At 54.7% G+C, this 20,470-nt stretch overlaps 8 protein-coding genes across 8 annotated transcripts; 3 read left to right on the top strand and 5 right to left on the bottom strand.

Annotated features, from left to right (window-relative positions):
• Nucleotides 1-314: 314 nt before the first annotated feature.
• On the top strand, nt 315-1,394 carry EsH8_VIII_000820 (putative glycerol dehydrogenase; the record flags this gene model as incomplete). The annotated part of the gene is made up of 3 exons (XM_083269862.1): nt 315-372; nt 450-724; nt 789-1,394. 3 exons carry the CDS (start codon nt 315-317, stop codon nt 1,392-1,394), a joined length of 939 nt encoding a protein of 312 aa, XP_083129630.1.
• A 287-nt stretch (nt 1,395-1,681) lies between these two features.
• EsH8_VIII_000819 (chaperonin 10-like protein) lies at nt 1,682-2,990 on the bottom strand (the record flags this gene model as incomplete). The annotated part of the gene is made up of 4 exons (XM_083269861.1): nt 1,682-1,984; nt 2,041-2,446; nt 2,510-2,880; nt 2,934-2,990. 4 exons carry the CDS (start codon nt 2,988-2,990, stop codon nt 1,682-1,684), a joined length of 1,137 nt encoding a protein of 378 aa, XP_083129629.1.
• Nucleotides 2,991-5,059: 2,069 nt separating this feature from the next.
• EsH8_VIII_000818 (uncharacterized protein) lies at nt 5,060-5,920 on the top strand (the record flags this gene model as incomplete). The annotated part of the gene is made up of 2 exons (XM_083269860.1): nt 5,060-5,395; nt 5,474-5,920. The coding sequence occupies 2 exons, from the start codon at nt 5,060-5,062 to the stop codon at nt 5,918-5,920; spliced, it is 783 nt and encodes a 260-aa protein (XP_083129628.1).
• Nucleotides 5,921-6,137: 217 nt separating this feature from the next.
• On the bottom strand, nt 6,138-7,611 carry EsH8_VIII_000817 (Alpha/Beta hydrolase protein; the record flags this gene model as incomplete). Its single annotated transcript, XM_083269859.1, has 5 exons — nt 6,138-6,302; nt 6,355-6,487; nt 6,542-7,290; nt 7,342-7,416; nt 7,483-7,611. The coding sequence occupies 5 exons, from the start codon at nt 7,609-7,611 to the stop codon at nt 6,138-6,140; spliced, it is 1,251 nt and encodes a 416-aa protein (XP_083129627.1).
• A 1,663-nt stretch (nt 7,612-9,274) lies between these two features.
• Nucleotides 9,275-9,913, bottom strand: EsH8_VIII_000816 (acyl-CoA N-acyltransferase; the record flags this gene model as incomplete). The annotated part of the gene is made up of 2 exons (XM_083269858.1): nt 9,275-9,518; nt 9,633-9,913. 2 exons carry the CDS (start codon nt 9,911-9,913, stop codon nt 9,275-9,277), a joined length of 525 nt encoding a protein of 174 aa, XP_083129626.1.
• Nucleotides 9,914-13,033: 3,120 nt separating this feature from the next.
• On the top strand, nt 13,034-16,501 carry EsH8_VIII_000815 (lipase family protein; the record flags this gene model as incomplete). The annotated part of the gene is made up of 1 exon (XM_083269857.1): nt 13,034-16,501. The coding sequence occupies one exon, from the start codon at nt 13,034-13,036 to the stop codon at nt 16,499-16,501; it is 3,468 nt and encodes a 1,155-aa protein (XP_083129625.1).
• Nucleotides 16,502-16,862: 361 nt separating this feature from the next.
• On the bottom strand, nt 16,863-17,846 carry EsH8_VIII_000814 (glycosyl hydrolase; the record flags this gene model as incomplete). The annotated part of the gene is made up of 1 exon (XM_083269856.1): nt 16,863-17,846. The coding sequence occupies one exon, from the start codon at nt 17,844-17,846 to the stop codon at nt 16,863-16,865; it is 984 nt and encodes a 327-aa protein (XP_083129624.1).
• Nucleotides 17,847-18,660: 814 nt separating this feature from the next.
• Nucleotides 18,661-19,421, bottom strand: EsH8_VIII_000813 (uncharacterized protein; the record flags this gene model as incomplete). The annotated part of the gene is made up of 2 exons (XM_083269855.1): nt 18,661-19,118; nt 19,253-19,421. 2 exons carry the CDS (start codon nt 19,419-19,421, stop codon nt 18,661-18,663), a joined length of 627 nt encoding a protein of 208 aa, XP_083129623.1.
• Nucleotides 19,422-20,470: the final 1,049 nt, after the last annotated feature.

Raw genomic sequence — 20,470 nt, 5'->3', positions numbered from 1 at the left:
ACTGGAAAACTGGCATGGATTCGCGACAATCGTCGAGCATTTACCCGGCCATTGACCGCGACACTTAACCCTGATAGCCATTTTCTGTCTCTGTTTTTTTTTCTTTGCCGTTGATATATATACCGAGGACACGCACCCGTCCTATCTTGTACCGAGTGACGTTCCCTTTCCCCTTTCTCTTGAGTTGTATGCTTCTTGAGCTTTCCAGAATACTCACACACAAACTACCCCGCCCCCGCCTTCCAATACACGAATCCTCGCGAAGATACCCTCAGCCCCTCAAAAACCAGCACTTTTGCTCTAGAATCCCCAAGATGGCGTCCCAGACCTTCAAGTTGAACTCGGGATACGAGATCCCCGCCGTTGCGCTCGGTAGGTCGCATCTTGCTCTCATTTACACTAGTCAATGGCATCGTGAACACACCTCGCTAACACGTCTCGTCCCTCAGGCACGTGGCAGTCCGCCCCAGGCCAGGTTCAGGAGGCCGTCTCTTACGCCCTCAAGATCGGCTACAAGGCCATCGACGGCGCCTACTGCTACGCCAACGAGGACGAGGTCGGTGAGGGCCTGAAGCAAGCCTTTGCTAGTGGCATCAAGCGTGAGGACATCTTTGTCGTCACCAAGCTGTGGGCCACCTACACCATCGGCGATGACAAGGTCAAGGCGGGTCTTGAGAAGAGCTTGAAGAGTCTGGGTCTCGACTACGTCGATTTGTTCCTCGTTGTATGTCTTCTTTTTCCACTTCCACACATTGACACAGTCGAGGGGAAAGCTGACAGGCGAACAGCACTGGCCCGTCGCCATGAACCCCGAGGGCAACCACGACAGATTCCCCACCAAGCCTGACGGCAGCCGCGACATCATCCACAGCCACTCCCACGTCGACACCTGGAAGTCAGTTGAGAAGCTCCTTGACACGGGCAAGGTTCGCTCCATCGGCGTCTGCAACTACAGCGTGAGGTATCTTGAGGAGCTCCTCCCTCAAGCCAAGGTCGTCCCCGCCGTCAACCAGATCGAGAACCACCCCAGCCTGCCCCAGCAGGAGATTGTCGACTACTGCCAGGAGAAGGGCATTCACATCATGGCCTACAGCCCTCTCGGCTCCACTGGAGGCCCCCTCCTGACCGCGGACCCTGTCGTCAAGATTGCCGAGAAGCGCGGCGTCAGCGCCTCGACCGTGCTGCTCAGCTACCACGTCGCCCGCGGCAGCACCGTCATCGCGAAGTCGGTCACCGCCGAGCGCATCAAGGCCAACTTGGAAATTGTCAAGCTTGACGACGAGGACCTCAAGGAGCTCCGCGCCTACTCGGACGACCTGACGGCCAAGAAGGAGCTGAAGCGCTACGTCTACCCGCCATTCGGCATTGACTTTGGCTTCCCGGACAAGTCTTAGATTGGATTTTTGTTGTTTGTGCCAAACGTAGAGCGAATGAATGAAAAAAAAAAAAATTCGATTTAGAGCGTGCATCATGCGTGCCATATACATAATAAGTGCAAGAGTGAACAACTGCTGCATACCACAAACTCGCCCCTCCCTGCCCCACCACACTGAGGATACTGCATCCAAGTTTAGTTTTGTAGGCCAACTTGTAATGGTGCTACAGTGGGAACAGCTCAGCACGAGAACGCAAGAGGGCGCGACAGGTTCAACTCCAAATATCATATTCTAGCATTCTAAATCTAATTCGACGTATCCACAAGAACCTTCAATACCAAGTTCCCATTCTCATCCTTTACCTTGCCGGCCATATCGAATGCGTCCTTGATCGTGCTCAAACCCTTGTAGCGGTGCGTGAACAGCTTCTCCAACGCCGGCAGGCCCTTGGGCTTTGTCGCAATCAGGTCAATGGCTTTGGGGTATGTGTTGGCGTAGCGGAAGACACCAATAAAGTCGACTTCGCGCAGGGCTGCGGCTGAGATGGGGAGCGTCTGGATCGGGGTGCCCATGCCGATGATGAGGATCTTTCCTCCTGGCCGGGTAGACTGAGGGGTCGGGTTAGCGCAATGTTGACTACAGAAACCTGGCTCGCAATACTCACAAAGATTGATGTTTGCATACAGGTCTCAACACCTGTGCACTCGTACGTCGCATTCACCTCGCCAACATCCTCGCCGTTGATCTTGGCCTGCTTGACCAGCTCCGCCACGTCTTTGGCGTAGGCCAGCTTGTCCTCAATGGTCTGGGGGCGAAGTGCAGGCACCACGACACCGGCGTCAGCGAAGCCGTTATCGAGCGCAAACTTGACGCGATCCTCCTGGATATCGGCAATGACAACCCGTTGTTGGTCGGCTTTGCTGACGGCGGCGCACAGCAGGCCAACGGCGCCGGCGCCGAAGACGAGGACGGTCGAGTTGCCGGGCAGCTTCGCGCGGTCTCTAGCATGCATTGCGACAGAGAGAGGCTCTGCCAGGGCTCCAAACTCGAGGGAGACGGTCTCTGGGAGCCTTTACAGTTATTGTTAGAATACGTACCCACGTACTCAGTGACTCATGGAGTTGGCGTCTTACTTGTGACACCACTTGGCAGGGTGGTTGACCAGTTCTTGGAGGGTTCCCTGGGCATGGGGGAACGCCTTTGCAGAGCTTCGGAACTTCATCTCTTTGCAGATGTTGTACCGGCCGGCGGCGCAAAGCTCGCAGGCCTCGCAGGGCTGGCCGACCTCGAGGGCGACCTGGTCTCCCACGGCAAGGTTGGTGACATCTGATGCGACAGCAGTGACAACACCGCTGGACTCGTGGCCCAGGGTGAGCGGCTCCTTTACAAGAATGTCTCCATTGCGGAAATGGTTGAAGTAATGCAGGTCAGAACCGCACAATCCCGTGGCCTTGACAGCGATCTGGACTTCGCCCGGCGCGAGCGCGGGCAGGTCTCTTTGTTCCTGCGCCAGTTAGGTACACGATACGAATTGGACTGCAAGACGGGGCAGCTGACGAGCTTGAGTTCCTTCGCGCCGTGGAGGACGGAGGTTTGAACTTGAACGCTTGACATGGTGAATGCGCTCGTAGGCGGTGGTGAGACTGGTAGAAGTATTAAAGCACGGTGGTGATGCAACTCAAAGAGAGGAATGGAGGGGCTGCAAAATCGGTGTGTATGTGTGAAAGTGGTCCTCAGTGCTTCTGGAAATGGGACAAGTGGGCAGCTCGATCAGTTATGACAATCTTTTTGTTGTCGAAGACCAGGGCGAGGGTAGAGCTAGGTACGCAAGACTCTGGTCCGATATCGACAGGCCGGAAAACGCGAGGGCCAGCACTAGGGTCAATTTGACGTGGACGCGAATAGGCGGGGTGTGATGTAAAGCGGAAATGCGGGTTGATGATGGAGGACTGGGGAGTCAATGGAATAGTCGGTGGGGGGACGCAGACGGGACGACCTTCGTACCGGCTCTTAGTACAAGTACCTGGCGTAATGAAGAGGCGTCCAGGCGCAGGAAAAGCGTCCGGCTTTCTTAGACTCTCGAATCGTAACCGGTGACAGCAAGAAGAGATATCCACGAGCCTCAGACATTAGGCGTGCCAGTGTACCATGTACCTTGGCCCGCCTCACGCTTGTGTGAGAAGAGCAGTGTACGTGATCAAGTGACCTTGGTTGGGCCGTGGTAAGGGGGCAGAAAGCTGGACCCGGTTCGTGTGGAGTTGTGGAGATGCAGAAACCTGGACAGCACTAGTCGAGCAACAGCTTGTTGAGCGGCTCGGCGTTCTGTCCGGAGACAAAGACGAGGGAGAGGCGGTGGTGGGCGGGCATCGTGGACGACGATACAAGGTTGTTGGCGGGGTGTAAGTCTGTGGTGGGATGAGGTGATGGAGGGGCAATGCGAAAAGTAAGAGAGGGAAGGGAGGGGTAACAAGCATCCGCGGGTTATGACCCCCATCCAATCCAGGCAAAGCCCGCCGAAAGTCGAGTCTTTTACGGTAAATCCTGAAGCAGCCGCCGTAGCTGGAGAAAATGACCGCGGAGGCCAAAGACGGCAATTCTGTCCTAAGGCAGTAACGGTGGCTTGGCGGGGCACGGGGAATTGGGACTTAATGCTGCCAGGCTACCTAAGTTGATAACACCCCAGGCTAAGCAACCCAGGTAAATCAGGGCACTTGAAACATCCAGAAATAATCGAGAATAGAATATCGGTGATTCGCAGATGACTCGCTTCCTTGCGCCTTGCTCTACATGCTCAGTGCATGTTGAGAGGCACTTTAGATGTGGTGTGAAGTCACAACGGATGATGACCGAATAATGTTGTAGGGCCAATTTCTTCTGCCTTTTTCCGCCCCCCCCCTCTATAGTGACCGTTTTCTCCCTCCCCCCAAGCAGCTCCGATATGCGGGGAGAAGACCAGCCAATCCCAATTTACCATGTGCTCTAACATTCCTTACGTGGGGGCGTTGGGCCGGGTCAGTCAGGGACGCCGCTTGTGCTATATTCTTCTATTCCCTTAACTTGCATAAGCTGGGAACCGGCAGGATCCGCTCCGCAACCCAACAGCAAGGGCCGAGTCTCCAGCCCGAGCGTCGAAAAACGTACACATTGTATAGTGAGTAGAGGGGCCGAACTCCAACGGCCGGAAAGAACGTATACGATACGGGTGAATGTTGGGGAGAGGAAGGAAAACGACGTCAGAGGGGGTTGGAGATGGCCCCTGCCCTTGCCAGTGAGGGGTAAGACCAGGTACCGAGTACTTAGCCGGGCTCGTCGAGTACGTACAAAATGCCCCGCACCCTCCAGTCTGAAATCGAGTGACTCCGCCGTGAATTGCCCCTCGTGTCATTCCGGCGTTGTGGTGCGCTGTGTTTACCTGGTGCTGTTCCCAGTCTCGTGAGGTGAGCTAGCCCCTAGCCCAGAGAAGACAGCTAAACGGACCCATTGGTTCGGGGGGAAAGACGTGCTTCAGCCGGGGATGGTTCGGTGATCAGAATAGCTCGATTCAAGCTCCCGTTGTCGGGGCCAATGCCCAACTTCCCCTTCACTCATATACCCTCGCCATAAACTTTGTCCTTGCCTTCATCTCCTCTCTTTTCCCTCCTTGTTGTCTCTTCCTCGTACCTCACAACTTAGACCATCTCACAATGGCCTCGCAATTCTTCTCTCTCGAGGGCCAGACTGCCCTCATCACTGGCGGCACCAGAGGAATCGGCGCCGCCGTAGCAATTGGCCTGGCTGAGGCCGGCGCCGACGTATTGCTGGTCCAGCGAGATGAGACAAGCACCTCGACCAAAGAAGCAGTCGAGAAGCTGGGCCGCAAGGCTCAGATTTACACGGCCGACCTGAGTTCCCCGGAGAGTGTCGCCGCTCTCGTGCCCAAGGTCCTCAAGGACGGCCACCAGCTCCGCATTCTCGTCAACTGCGCCGGCATTCAGAAGCGTCACCCGTGTGAGAAGTTCCCCGATGATGACTTCAACGCTGTAAGTGAATTGCGAACTGAACCGAGTTAAAATGTAACATGCAAAACGGTCTGTCCTTGCTCACACATCCCGACTCAGGTCATCCAAGTCAACCTCAACTCCGTCTTCACCCTCACCCGCGACGTCGGCGCCCACATGCTCAACCTCGAACCCCACCCTGTCACCGGCCGCAAGGGAAGCATCATCAACTATGCCTCCCTCCTGACTTTCCAGGGCGGTTTCACGGTCCCGGCCTACGCCGCCTCCAAGGGCGCCGTCGGCCAGTTGACCAAAAGCTTTGCCAACGAGTGGACCTCCAAGGGCATTACCGTTAATGCCATCGCGCCCGGGTACATTGAGACCGAGATGAACACGGCCCTGCTCAACGACAAGGAGCGGCTCGCCAGCATCAGCGCAAGAATCCCTGCTGGTCGATGGGGCACGCCAGACGACTTCAAGGGCACCTCGGTGTACCTGGCCAGCAGGGCAAGCGGCTACGTAAGCGGCCACGTCTTGGTCGTCGATGGCGGGTGGATGGGTCGGTAAAGAACACAAGAAATCGCCGAGAGGAAGAAGGGAAAACAAAACAAAACAAAGCCCATTCCCATTAAAAAAAAAAAAGAAAAAAAAGATACCATATTTTTCACTATTCGGCGTCGCTGGCGCGTCAATCACCGTCCAGTGCATGATTTTACGACACGTCTTGAGTTCTAGAATGATCATTATTACTACTATCTAGCGCCGCGGTTTGCAGGTTGAATCCTCAAATCTTGCTCGCCATGACACTCTCCATCCAGGGGTAGACTGATGCATTTGCCATAGGATATCCCATGTGCAACGCTCCCGAGAAGAACCTAGCCTCCTTGGGCGTGCCGTATTCGAACAGCATCATCGAATCCTCGATAGGCATCAAACCATCCAGAGTACCCTGGGTCAAAGTCAGACGTTTATATTCTATAAATGCCAGAGATGTGACTTACATTAATCAGAAGCAGCCGGGTCGAGGGCTTCTCGATGATGCCCGTTTCGAGCAGAGAAAATTTCTTCTGCACACCAGCCTTGTACTCCTCCACGGTCTTGTAGCCGTGCTTCATAGCCATGGCGGGAGTCAAGCTAGCTCTGGTCAGTACATACATCTGTAGGTTTGCAATCAGCCGCTTCACTCACAGGAAAGGGTACTCGTGGCCGTCAGCCTTCTCTAACCACTCGGGATCGAAGAAGTAATGACAGCCAGCTCCCTGCGCGATTGAACCTATCAAGCGGTCCTTGTGGGTGTGCGCAATGCGAATGGCGTAGTACCCGCCCGAGCTGAGACCCCAGACCAAGACCCGGTCGACGTTGAATCGACCGTCGGCGGCTATCCAGTCGAGGACGCTGCTCCATAACCGGTCGGGGCTCTCGGGGTCGGCAGAGTCGGCGGGGCAGTCGGCGGTGCCGGGAATCTCGACAATCACGCTCCCCCAACCACGTGCCAGAAATTCGTCCGACCGGACTGTGTTGTCGGGGCGATATCCGTCAAGACCTGTCATCAGGATAACGACCGGGCTGGGGTTGGTCTTTGACGCTTCATGGGGCACCCTCACGTACGCGGGGATGGACTTCCGATCCCCTCCCTTGGCATGGGTGTGCGGGATGTCGACGTCGTTGATGGGGCAGTCCCAGGACTGGGCCGCCTTCAGGTAGACCTCTTTTTGATCTTCCCATGCCTTCCACTTGACTGGGCAGCTAACCTCGGGGTATGCCGTGATGTAGGGGAACCGGGCGATGCGGTAGACAGTGCATGCTCGTAGGTACAGATCGCTCGCTTCTTTCTTGTTGCCCGCAGCAATAGCCTTGTCACCCTTGGCAGTCAGAGCCTCAGCAATGGGGAAAAATGCCTCGGTGTAATCGGCCGAGGTTCCATCGTTGATGTTGTTCTGTCATTTTGTCAGATACGATCCTCCGCAATCAAAGTGAGCCCTGCTTACCTTGATCAGGTGCTCGAAAATGGGCTCGAAATCCTCATACTGGCCGTCGTGGAAAGGATAGACGCTCTTTGTGCACTACAGTTGGCCAGGTCAACAACCGCAGCTCGTTGGGCTCCTCAGTTAGGTGGGAGAGGGATATACCGGAAACTTCCACTTTGTCTCCCAGAGAGCTTTGATGCCCTGGTGGTGAGGCATAGTCCTCTCAAAGGCCTCGGTGCCCATCACCCACTGCCGCTTGCCATCCTGCTCGGGAAGCTTATGCGGCGACATGATGTATTTCTCAGGAAATAACGCGAACGGTCCTCTGCTTAGTGAACAACGGTACACGGCTCTTGGCCACGTGAACAGGCTTGACTTTGTTGCTTCGACGGCGCACTACTTCTCGACTGGACGATTTACTGATAACTCTGGACTGTGTCAGCAAATATTTATCTAGTAGACCGATTGTGTAGAGCGACAAGGTCATATACTGGATGCGACTTTCGTCGATGGTCCCGCTGCGACACAGCGGTGGGATTGGGGTTGGGATTATGACTTACTCTGACTGAAGTGAAGCAATTCGCACGCGAACGATGGCAGAATGCAGGTCCTCAATCATGGTGGGAAACAGAAACACAACGGCGCCAGAGCTAATTTATATGAATGCAATTGATCTGCAAACGCCAATCGGGCCCAATGAACGCACGCGCGGGTTTAGGGTGTGGATTTGCAGACTTGATATAGTTCGGTGGTGGCTTTCCCGGACTCTTGTCGTTGGGGATATCCGTTGTCCGATCGCGAGACGCTGCAGGAAATCAAGGGACGTGAAGACCGGTCGTCTTATACGACAGCGCCATGATCAGGTCCCGTCAGCCATTGCGGCGGACGGCGCTTTGGCCATGCATGTGAATGTATACAAGGCGCCCGAGTTCCAACTCTGACAATTGCTCAAGCTATCTCGAGGAGAGGTACGCCAGGTCAGGTGGGAGCTCCGAAGGACAGCGGAAGGCCGAGGCGGGCCTGCGTCGTGCAGCTCTGCCACGATGACGGAGGACGTCCGGACTTGTACATTCTGGTCACCAGCCGGATCCGGACTAAAGCCTCTCCTCCTTTGTTCCCTCCCGCAGCAAAGATGCTGTCACCGGAAGCGTAACAAGACTTTTTTTTTTGTTACGAGAGGAAGTGGCATCGAGCCAAAGTCCAGTATGTGGTACGCAACGAAAAGCAAAGGGCTTCGGAAAAGCTGATCCGACTAATTCATGGCATGTGAAACGCGGGGAGAGCGCTTCTCGACAATTCGCGATTCAATAGTGGACGCTCTGACAGGCTGTTACGGGCAGGGCGACTAGACCCTTTCCATGCCGTCAGCTCTTCGGGATCATGGATGCAGCCGCCACCCTCCTTAGAGGTGCCCTAGGGAGGGTCTAAAATTGTCACGGGTGCCAGCCACTCGGACACAGACGAGAGTCAGCAGCAATATGATTGTAGCCAGGCACGAGGGGCCGTGCATCCACTTGTAACAACTGGCCCTTGGATCGTTGGTCAAAGGGTGGAAACCAAAGTAAGAAACGAAGCCACGAACCCGACTGAGCCATCAGAGGATGGATGGATGGGCCGGGATTGGCTGACACAGCCCGTTTGTTGCTGCCATGTTTCGCCATCGGCCAAACATCTTTCTCGGATGAGGATGTGGTAGATACATGTAGGTAAGCAACAAAAGAAAGCGTAAGCAGGTAGGAGGTAGGTTGGTGTGGTTCTATTATTCTTTTGTTTCTTTCGGAAGCGCGCTTGGCGCCCGTCTGATCTAGAGCTTCAGTCCTGCAGGTGCAATATCAGCAGTCACCGATGCAATCCAATCTTGTCTAATACAAAAACCGACGGAGTCGACCCGAACCGAGACGCGACGACACGGCACGGTACAGCGCATCGGAGAAATGGGTAGGAGAGCAACAGCCTACTGGGCCTTACTCTTTTCTCCCTCATAGTAGTGCGCCATCTCCAGGCCGGCTCTCCTGAACCCGCACTTGACGTAGAAGCCCTCGTTGGCTTCGCTGCAGTCGAGGATGCTCTTGTAGCAGCCGACCTTCTCAGCAATGAAGTCGAGTGCCTGGATGATGCGTAGGCCGAGCTTCTTGCCCTGCTGGTCCTTTGCCACGGCGATATCCTCGATATGGCCAACGAGACCAAGGCTGTGAATGCTGGGACGATGGAGGACTGGTCAGCACGGCTCTTTGGCAGAAAAACAACGCAGCTAGGAAGCGATGCAGACATGGTATGATATAGTCGATGCCCACCCCCGACGTCAAACTTACAACTTGCGTTCGACAATCAAAGCACCAGTTCCGACAATAGTTTTCCTGCTTGTGTCCTCAACAACAAGGATGTAGTATCCATCATTTTTGGACAGCCAGTTATAGCGTTCTGCGAATTGCGACTCGCTGATCTCACCGACGGTGGTCAGGACGCGGAGGCAGTCGAGGAAGCCCGCATTGTAGTCAGATTGGCGGAGGGCACGAACAACGTAGCTCTCGGGCAGAGCAGAGGCGACGGTGGGGGAGATGAGGTCGTCGGAGAAGAGGCCCTTTTCAGCCATTGCGATTGCGGAGTAGCGTCGTGGGTATGCGACTGAGGTTCTTTGACGAGGAGCGTGTCGAAGCGGCTCTAATGGCGGGGGGAGAACGGTGTCGACTTCGAGCGATGGTGCTAGGTTGTGGACGATCGGGAGCTGTGCCTGAGCCAATTGGTCGGTGGTGGTTTCGTTGGGGGAAGCTGAAGAGGAGGAGGTGTTGAGCCAAGACGCAAGACGGTGAAGCGGTGAAGAGGAGGCCAGGTGAGGGAAGAAAGACAGATGGAGAGAGGGACGCAGCTGCTGTTGACGCGATGTTTGCAGAGTTGCCGTTGCACTTGTTCTTTATCCGTAAGGTCGGACTCGGCGACGCAAGGCAAGTACACTAAATAGCATTCCCAGGTCCCATCCGTAGGCAACGCAGATCTACGCAGGCGGGCCATAGGGAAGGGGGGAACCCTTGTGCCTGTCGAGGTGCCTTGCTGCCCACTTTCAGCCCCTCCCGTCGCCAGAATGGCCTCCATCGTGTCAATGGAACCGCAGGGATGGGTGGTGCTGACACCCTGAAAACAGCCACAGAAATCTGTTTGTGCCCTGAGTTTCCACAGCGCCTCGGGGAGCAGCAGAGCTGGAAAGAGCTGAGCCGTGCTGGAGCTCCCCCTTCCTAACTAGGGTCTTGCTCAGCCTCTGCATGCCACCAAACCGTGTCATCTTATTGGCCATTTAGGACAGAGCTGCCTGCCCCTAAGCTTACGGGGTCTCCAAGACGCTGTATCCATTCCCGCGCACAGCACAGGGCATCATCGCATAGCATGTCTGCGTGTGGCTATTCATAGCACAAGCTCACCTGGTGGCTGACCTTGCCAATACGGCCCAGGAAATAAGTGTTGCGATGGATACGATGCAAAAGCATGATGCTTGAGTCGCCGAGCCTCAAGATAACTTGTTCAATGTCAAACATTAAGTCCACATCTGTTTGTCTCCTCTGTAAAACCCTCAATGGGCGAGTCGCTCGCGTGGCACTTACCCTCGGAGACTCCAGACCAGAGCAAGCCACGTATAATACCAGGAGCAAACGCTCCGTACCCCGTCGTACGTCGTTCGTGACGTTACCTCTAACGCCGCCCGAAGACCTGTCGATCGCCGAGGACGCAGCTGCAGCATCTCCATGGGCGCCCGTCCCGACAATCAGGACTGGCCGGGGTATATGGCGAAGCTGGAGTCCTCCTTGGCGACTCTTCGTGGAAATCCCATGGACAGCGGTGTCTCGCTGGCGGGTTGGTCCAACCAGCGACTGCCGTCCGTGTCCGTTTTCTATGCTCTACAGAGCCGTCAAGAATGACGAAAAAACAAAAGAAAGGATGTGAGAAATCGTAGGCCCAACAGACGGGGACACATGTAAGACACCAACCTGGACATGCCAGTTGCCTCCTTTCACCAACACGGTATTACAGCATGTGACTGGATGTGGTGGCCGACTCTCGATGATCCTACATGCTGATGGAAGCACATGAAGATGTCGACAAACGGAGAAATGTGGGCTATTTGCTGCCATCCCTTTTGATGATGATGATGGGGGTGGGCAAGTATGTATGTCATCACCGTAGGATCGTTCGACAGCCGTCTCAGCATGCATCCCTCTCTCTCCAGGCAGGAATAGCAAAGTTTCAGCTAATGTTATAGTGCGAGGTGCGCCCCAAACCCCAAAACAGAGCAATGCTGGACGTCAGGAGCCACGGCGATTTCTATTGGCGCGGGCAGGATTGCATGACGGGGTCCCCCATAAATCCCTCCTTATCGACTGGCTGAGGATAATTACTGAAGGATGGTTACGACTATTACCTGCCTGCTTGCTACTTATGGCAGTCACTAGCAAACTCGCTAGACTCGTCGAATAGGAGAGGCATGCTGATAACGAACTTCAGCTTCGCATTAATTTCCTAGAGCCATTTGCTGCCGACGCACGCATTTGCCCTGTTTGATTTGCCTTTTTTACCTTGAACCCAGACATATATCGACTGTCACTTGTGTTGGAACTCCTGTTGGAAATGGATGGCAATGCGTGTTGGAGTTTATTCAAGGTCGCCTGAACGGAAGCGCCTCATCCATTTTCATTATACCTCATCCCGTCAACACCCACACATATGGAGAACATGGCTTTCAACGCCATGTCCATCCTCCCATGCCGTGCCGTCCCATTCCATCCCATCCCATCTCATCCCATGCCGCACACTAGGAACTACGCAACTACCACCCACATGGCGCAAGTGCGGTACTAGCAGATGCTCTACCCCAAGGCACCCAAACCACTCACGGCACGAGTTCCATCCCAGGCCCGTCGCCGTCGCGCGCATGAACATCCCCCACAAAATGCAATCACATGCTGCCACACCACCCACCACACTCGCACCCAACGTCCCGACTACTCCTATTGGAGCCCTGACGCGACGGCGGCTCAACACGTCAACCCAGCAGATTGGGGAACCCTCCCCCTGCTACCCAAACCTAAGTCGAGTCAACGCATTTACGCGGTACAAGTACGGCGTGCTCTTTCTCGCCTCCCCGTCCCCATCCCCATCCCCATCCGTAATTAACAGTCCGTCATCGCCAATCACGGCACAACGCAGACATCAGGGCCAGGTCGGCAGGGACAACAAGACAGCATAACGAACCTCTTACTTATTTGTTACCCCAAGGCGCTACCCACCAAAGCCTGCCCTGCTTACCTACTCTCAAACTGCTCTATTCCGGGCCGACCTACACGCCTTCGCGCTGCTTGACTCTTTCTCCGGCTCATGTGCTGAAATATTGCCACTGGCGGCCAACCTACACCCCCTTTTCTTCCCTCGACCTCGCCTCGCTTCGTCTTTCTCTACTTTTGCTTTGACACCTTTTCCCGCTGCCGCCTCTCTCAGCCCTAAAACGCCTTGCTTTAGGCTTTTGCCCCCCGGTCTCCCTTTCTACATGTTCAACATCCCCTGCCTCAAGTCAGCCACGCCAACGTAGCTAATATAACATGGTCTTTACACCCTCCGCGCCACACCCAGCTTGACCTTTAGGACTCTCCTCCGACTTCCATCGTCTATCCTCAATGCCCCGTGCCTCCCCCGTATACGAGCACCCGCCACGGCAGAGATTCCGGAGACGATGGATTCAGATGACGACTGGGACGGGGACGAGCACTCTCACGACTTGATCCATGTCCCTCTCGAACCTCACCAGGGCCGGACTATACTTCCGAGTCCCATTGCCAGGGCCGTCAGTCTTGCTACCCGCTCAACATGCCTGGCCATCCGCGTTGGCACCCTTATCAGCTCCTATGGCTTTGATGCCGCCAAGTTTACTACCCTCTCCAGCTTGGAATTAGGTCGGGGCATGCTCGAGGGGATCCTCAGCAGGGCCGGAAGAGACGTGCTCGTGCGCTCCAACAGTGACCTGGCCAGAGCAGACGCTGAGACCATCTTGGAGAAGAGCTTAGAGCATCTACACCATGCCATGTCCCAGGTCGTCTTCTGGACAACGACCGGCTTTCAAATGACGAGTACCACCATCTCCGTTGTGTCGGAGGTATCTCAGCTTCTTCTCTCGTCCCTTGACCAGTTCTTCGGCTCAACCGACTCGTCACGCGCCATTGCAAGTATAGTTACTCTCATCCGTCGCGAGTTCCAGAACCCTGCAACTGGAGTAGAGGGTGAGCGTGTGGGTGTCGTCGACCTTGTCATGGGCCTGTGTGCCTTGGCGTATCTACAGCGTAAATGTAGACGATTCCTTGAGGAGGAGAACAGGCGGCTAGGTTATGATGAGATTGTGTGGGACGTTGTCGTACTCAACAACGGCGAGCGAGTTGATGTCCATGAAAACAGTTTATATGGGGTGCACAAAGGTCGTTACAAGAGCAAGGGACCTGATATCTTGGTCTCGATGCCGGGTGACCAACCCAACCCCAGTATTTTGGCAACCATCGAACGACACGGAGGTCAAGAAACCAGCGAAGACGAAGACGATGATGATCTGCCAGAAATCCGCCTGAAAAATCAGATCATGCGCTCCATGCCAGCAGACACGAGCGTTTCCATTTCAACAACTACCTTGACGAGGAAGATGATAACGGTGGATTTCACCGGCCCTGAGCCGCCTACGTTGACCCCGCCGCCGGGCGTGGAGGTCGTTGAACGAGAGGTTCTGCCATCCACAGAGTACGAAACGGAGCAGCCGCCACGGCAACAGGCCGTTGCTGATATCCCAACATACCGGGTTGTCTATAGGGTGGACAAGAGCAAGCAAAGAAGCACGAATTTCCGTGGTCTCGACGGGCCGGAAACGATACCCGGAAATGTGGAACTACAAGACAGTGTTGAAGAGCCCGATGGCTACAGCCGAAATTCTGACAACGATGACACTCCGCCTGCAACCCCCAAACCTTCATTACCTCCAGCTATGACTAACTCCTCAGGGGCAGAGGCCATACCCGTTTCAACCTCTCGTCGAGCCAAGATTGGATCTGGTTTACCTTCAACTCCGACCAATAGCCGAATTTCTCAGATACCGACCCTAAAACAAAATCCAGAGAATGCACCAAATCAGAAGCGACAGCGCGCGCCTCTAGCCCCCCTACCAGCAAAAGCACGTCAGGAGAGTGTCGTCTCGTCACATATCGATAACAACAAGCCAAAGAGGGCCAAAGGCGAGCCTATATCAACTAGCAAGTCATCGGAGAAGCCTCTCGAGAAAAAGGGAGGTATTCGACAAGCCCTGAAAAGGGGCACCAGCTCAAACATTACGAACTTGTTCAACCGAGACGGTACAAGCACTGCAACGTCACGATCCGCGGGGAAAGCCAAGCAGACAACTAAATCCGGTCCTACGGAGAGGGCGACGCGAACCTCCACTCAGTCTACTCATCCTTCCCAGACTCGGGCAATGGGACCAACTGTTGCTTCCAACTCCCGAGACCGAAACTACGACAACCCGTCGCCAGTCCCCCGCAGCTCTTCCCGAGCCAGTTACATCTCGGTTCATGAGCGCAGACGAGACTCCATTGTTTCTCAGACAGACACTTACTCCTTCCACACAATCGATGGGCTTCGGCCACAGTCGCCGGGGTATAGTCGTCGAGATGCTATGAGCCAAGCCAGCATCCCCAAGTCGCGGTCAGAGAAGGACATCAACGATCAGAAAACACCATCGCCTATGAAGTCTCGCAGGGCACGCTCGCATGTTAACACGCCAAGCCTTTACAGCATTGCGAACACGGGCTCTCAAACATCATTAGTCCTGTCCTCGTACTACCAAAAGAGTGCATACACAGACTCTGAAGCCATCGATACCTTGAGACGGGCAGGCACGGTAGATGGGGTTTTCCCGGCATTCCATCTACTTCGCAATATCACCCGATACATGAGGTTCTCTTCGGCATCGTATGGCTCCAATTTCCTTAAATTCATGGGCATCTCGAAGGAGATGCCCTTGCTTAGGGCACTGGACGACACGCATCACGAGATTCGATCCTTTGCTCATCACACGGAATCCGAGGCCACAAGCATTCTCCTGGCTTCGTTCGTTGATGCCCAGGGAGGATCCGACACAACTGGCTCTACGGGAACCGGTGTCCCATTGGTCCATTACATCTCACTGGATCATGAATCAAAAGCAGTAGTCCTTGCATGCCGTGGTACACTAGGCTTCGAGGATGTCTTAGCTGATATGGCCTGCGACTATGACAATCTGTACTGGAGGGGCAAGTCGTACAAGGTCCACAAGGGTATTCACGCGTCCGCCCGCCGCTTGCTCTATGGTGGTGATGGGCGTGTTCTGTACACACTCAAGGAGGCTCTAGACGAGTTCAGCGATTACGGATTGGTACTGTGCGGCCACTCCCTCGGAGGCGGAGTTACGGCACTGTTAGGCACGATGCTCGCTGAGCCCTCATCTACCGGCACTGGATTTGTCACTACATCCGAGCCGCATCGCCGCCTCCTGGGAGACGGCCGCTTTTTGGAGACTGACACAACACACGTGTGCCTGCCGTCAGGCCGCCCTATCCATGTTTACGCATATGGGCCTCCAGGCACTATGTCGCCTGCTCTCCGCAAAGCTACTAGAGGCCTCGTCACCAGCGTCGTGCATGGCTGCGATTTAGTTCCGTTCCTATCCTTGGGTGTCCTGCATGACTTTCAAGCCGTCGCTCTCGCTTTCAAGAGCGATAATCACGAAGCCAAGGTCGAGGTCAGGCAGCGGATATGGCAAGCTTTCCAATCTGGCCTGGCAGAGAAGTGGTACACGAACAACAGCCGCTCAACAGTCGCCGACGAGGACAAGTGGAGCATATCGGCGCTAACGACGCTGCGTTCTAGCATGATGAGCTTGAAGCTTCTACCACCTGGTGAAGTCTTCCTGGTCGAGAGCCAGCGAGTCCTTCGGCGTGACGCCTTTCTCTTGTCCGGCGAAGAGGATATTGGTCGACCTGCCCAGCGTATCGTGCTCAAGTACGTGAGGGATGTGGAGTCACGATTCAGGGAGGTTCGATTCGGCACGAGCATGTTGATCGACCACAGCCCGGCCAAATATGAGGAGGCATTGAATAAACTGCGTTTCGGAGTTGTCGAAACGGGATAAAACAACAAGGATTGCTAACTACACCATCTTTTTGTTTTGTTTTTCTTTTGTCACGGGCATAACCTCCCGACTCAACGCTCGATATACCCTCCCCCCCCCCCCCCCCCCCCCCCCCGCCCCGAGTATGACTTACAATCACGCATTGTTGATTTACACATCTGGTCATGTGCGTAAGACGTGTTGGCGCCGAAAAGATGGAAAACTCTGCGAATGGATAAGTGGACTGATTGAGACACAATCATGGCTTTGACTCAAAAATTCACCTGCAAAGGCAAAATGCCGAAAGGGCTGGTCTTCTGGACACAATTAAATATAAAATAATCTACATGACACAAATATATTCCCCTGTTCTTCATAGTTTTCATTGCGGCTTTTCTGTTGTAATCTTGCCGTCCTTGTCGTAGAATATTTCCTTGACCTTGACGGATCTCAGGTGGTTCACGCCATTACTCAGCTCACAGTCATGGTGGAATAGCCACCATTGTCCTTTGAACTCGACAATAGAGTGATGCGTCGTCCATCCCAGGACGGGCTCCAGGATACGCCCTCCATACGTGAACGGTCCTAGGGGGCTCTCACTGGTGGCGTAGCAAAGATAGTGGGTGTCGCCAGTCGAATAGGAAAAGTAGTACAGGTTATCCCTCTTATGCAGCCAGGCGGCCTCAAAGAAGCGGCGGTCATGGTCATCAGCCGGGATGGGGCTCTTGGTCTCCGAGTCTAGAATGAGAATCTCTTGAACCTCGCCGTCAAACTGATGCATGTCATGGGTAAGCTTGGCAACACGGGGGCCTAGAGCATATGCGCCCTCGCCGCTAGGCTCCTTGGCACCCTGCCACTCGGCGTCAAAAATCTCGTTGCCCTTCTGGTAGCATTGTAGCTGGCCACCCCAAAGGCCTCCGAAGTAAAGGTATCCCTGACCGTCGTCGTCGACGAAGCTGGCGGGGTCGATGCTGTAGCTACCCTTGATGGGCTCCGGATCCGGTGTGAAGGGGCCCTCGGGCTTATCCGAGACAGCCACACCAATGCGAAAGATACCCTGCTTGTCGCGGGCCGGGAAGTAGAGGTAGTATTTGCCGTCCTTGAAGGCAGCGTCTGGGGCCCAGAGCTGCTTTGAGACCCAGGGGACGTCCTCGGTCTTCAGGACGACGCCGTGGTCGACGACGGGCTCGAGGGGATCCAACGACGACGTGCTAAATACATGGTAGTCAGCCATGTCATATTGGTCGCCATTGTCGTTGAACTCGATGTCGGTCTCGCGGTCGTGGGAAGGGTATATGTAGACCTTGCCGTTGAAGACGTGGGCTGAGGGGTCTGCCGTATAAAGGTGGTTGATGAGGGGCGCCATTGTGTATGAGGGGCAAGGGGTGTAAGGTGGGATGCGGGGGCACGGGTGCGGGGAAGTGCTCGGTGGCGGAAATTGGAGTCGTAGAGGGGTATACAGCAGATGTGAAGAATCGTGTCTTCAGGGTGCCGGCTGAGAAGAGAATACCCCAAGTTTGTGCAGGAGATCAACAGAGACGAACGCGCGAGGGGTTTATATGCCAAAGACGTCTTTCCCCCATCAGACCGGCTCTGCGCAAGTGGGTGAACATGGTGATGTTGACCCGGTAAGGTGGGACGCGGGACGATACCCAGCGGTTTTTTTGAATTTATCCAGTGCATTTTCCCGGTTTACCCCATCCTGGACCTAGGCGCTTTAAATACACTAGGTACCAGGCCACCGCCGAGCCACACACGCGCCGGACTGAGGGAACCTTGACGACGCCGTTGGCATGTACTGGATGCTAGTTGAGTGGGTCTGGTTTGGACCGTATGGCGGGTTCATCGTTCAGCGGGGAAATGAAGTGCCACTTGTGTCTCTGTTGGTCAACAGAAAACGGGCTGGCGGCTTCATCTCCCGAGCCAAGGCTTTTTCATTGTCACTTTCACATTGTTTGACAAGGGTGGGGGGATCTTCAGCGGCGGCGAGTAACAACCCCAAGGTCCAAGGCAGGTCGAGATTAGCCAAAATGTCAGAAGCGCAGTGCTGCGTGTTGACGAGTTCACCCATGGTACACGTTACTGTGATGAAAGGCGATGGCTGACCACGATGGGCAGCTCATTGCATCGCAAGCGCGGATGAGTGATAGGTTTGACGTTAGCAGCGTAGCTTTGGCATATTAAAAGTCTTGAATGCCGGTCTCGCCTTGCTTAACCTTTTCAGGGTGTGCAGCATGTTCGTCGGCATCGCTGGCCCAGTCGGGGTCTTCTTCATCAAACCAAGCTTCTTCCGCATCGCGCTTCTCCATGGTATCGTAGTCTTCATTATGGTCGACCAGGCTATAGTCAAAATCTTCGTCGCAACCACGGACGAAACGTTCAGCCAGAAACTCGTACCATCTCTCGAGTCCTCCCTCCTTGGTCTCAGTCTTGCAAAGATCAGAGTCAGTCGTGAAATCTTTGACAGGCCCCAATGTTTGAGTAGTATCACTTGGTGACTTGGCCAGATCGGCAAGGCGAGCTTCGCCCCTCAGCAACGAGCTCTCCAGAACACCCGAGTAACCCTTGGCCTTGCCCTCAGCCTCTCGCTCGGCTGGTGTCTGAAACTTGCGAATCAGTGTGTCGTAGAGAAGAGGGTCTGACGGGCAACGTCAGCACTGAGAATAGGGATCAGGTAGAGACTAGATAGGCGCTGCTGATGGGGCACAGAAAATGACAGCATTGTATGATAGACGACGGTCGCGAATGCAAGGCAGGCAGGGGAATGCTGACCAGCGTTTTCATGTTCGGAGTTTCCAAAGTATTCGGGGTTTCTATCGAGGTATTCCCGGCGACGGTTGCGAGAACGGATGTCGTTGGTCTTAGCCGGCGACTTTGGCGGACGAGGGACCGGCTTGTCGAACTGCAGACTTTGCGGTTGAGTTTCTGATAAGGAGGGCATCGTGGATGTGGTTGTGACCACAGAGAGCGGCGTGCACCAAGGTAGATTCGGAATGCGAATGCCTGACTGCGGAAAGCCTGGTTTGGCTCAGAATGATGGCGGTGGCACGAGGTGTGTGTGTGTGTGTGTGTGTGAAGGCGAAAGCGAAGGGCAAAAAGAGGCTTGGGAATGTCACCGTCTCTTCAAGGCGGACACTTTGATTGTGGGTCAGATATTCTGCAAGGGACATCAACTACCAAGCTACAACACGAATCATGGTAGTGTAGGTTGTATCTGCGTGCGTACAGATGCTAACACTGCCAATTTTGGCTTGTGAAGGTACTAAGGAAACATCTACGAGACAGCGATTGGAGTCTACCCACAGCTCGTGGAGCATCTCCAGCCTTGATCTCACCCAAGATTACCTAACCATTGTGTTCACTCCGCGGGCTGGCACGCGGGTACAAGAGATCTCGATGAACGATGTCAACAAAAGCGCGCTGTGGCTGTGGGCCGATGGGCCTGGGAAAAACTGAGCGCGATCCCCCTATCTTAGCCCGATATCTACGTCTACGTATTGTAAGATTGCCCCGTCCCCTATTCCAATCGTAGCTTGGCAGCCAGCGGCTGTGGAATCTGCTATAACTCTTGATCTGCCCGCTGGAGGATTGCTGGCTGTAAATAGGCGCAGGTGCACAGACGTGGCCTGGCAGGGAGGCCAATAAGCGGCAAGGGAGCCAGGGTGGGAGAGGAGATGTCGGAGGGAAATGAAGGAAAAAAGCAGGGTTTGTGGCCGGATAGGGACGCCGGTAGGGACGGGATCTATTGCATGGGCATCCCACACGCCGTTGAATTCTCATTTGGCCCAAGGCGCCAACCAACGCGCAGGCGAGGCAATTGAGGCGTCTTACCTATCCCGAGAATGAGATGCCTTGCCTTGCCTCGACAAACGTTCCGTCTCCTTTCCCCCCTTCCACGATCCGTAAGACACGATCCAACAGAGCCTAGAGCTTGACTTGAGTTCTTCAATCTCTGACAAACAAAACTGAGGCATGCACAACTCACAAAGC

This window comes from Colletotrichum jinshuiense, chromosome 8 (assembly GCF_051148585.1).
Source record: "Colletotrichum jinshuiense chromosome 8, complete sequence".
Lineage (NCBI taxonomy): Eukaryota > Fungi > Ascomycota > Sordariomycetes > Glomerellales > Glomerellaceae > Colletotrichum > Colletotrichum jinshuiense.
This window is presented reverse-complemented; position numbering and strand designations above follow the sequence as displayed.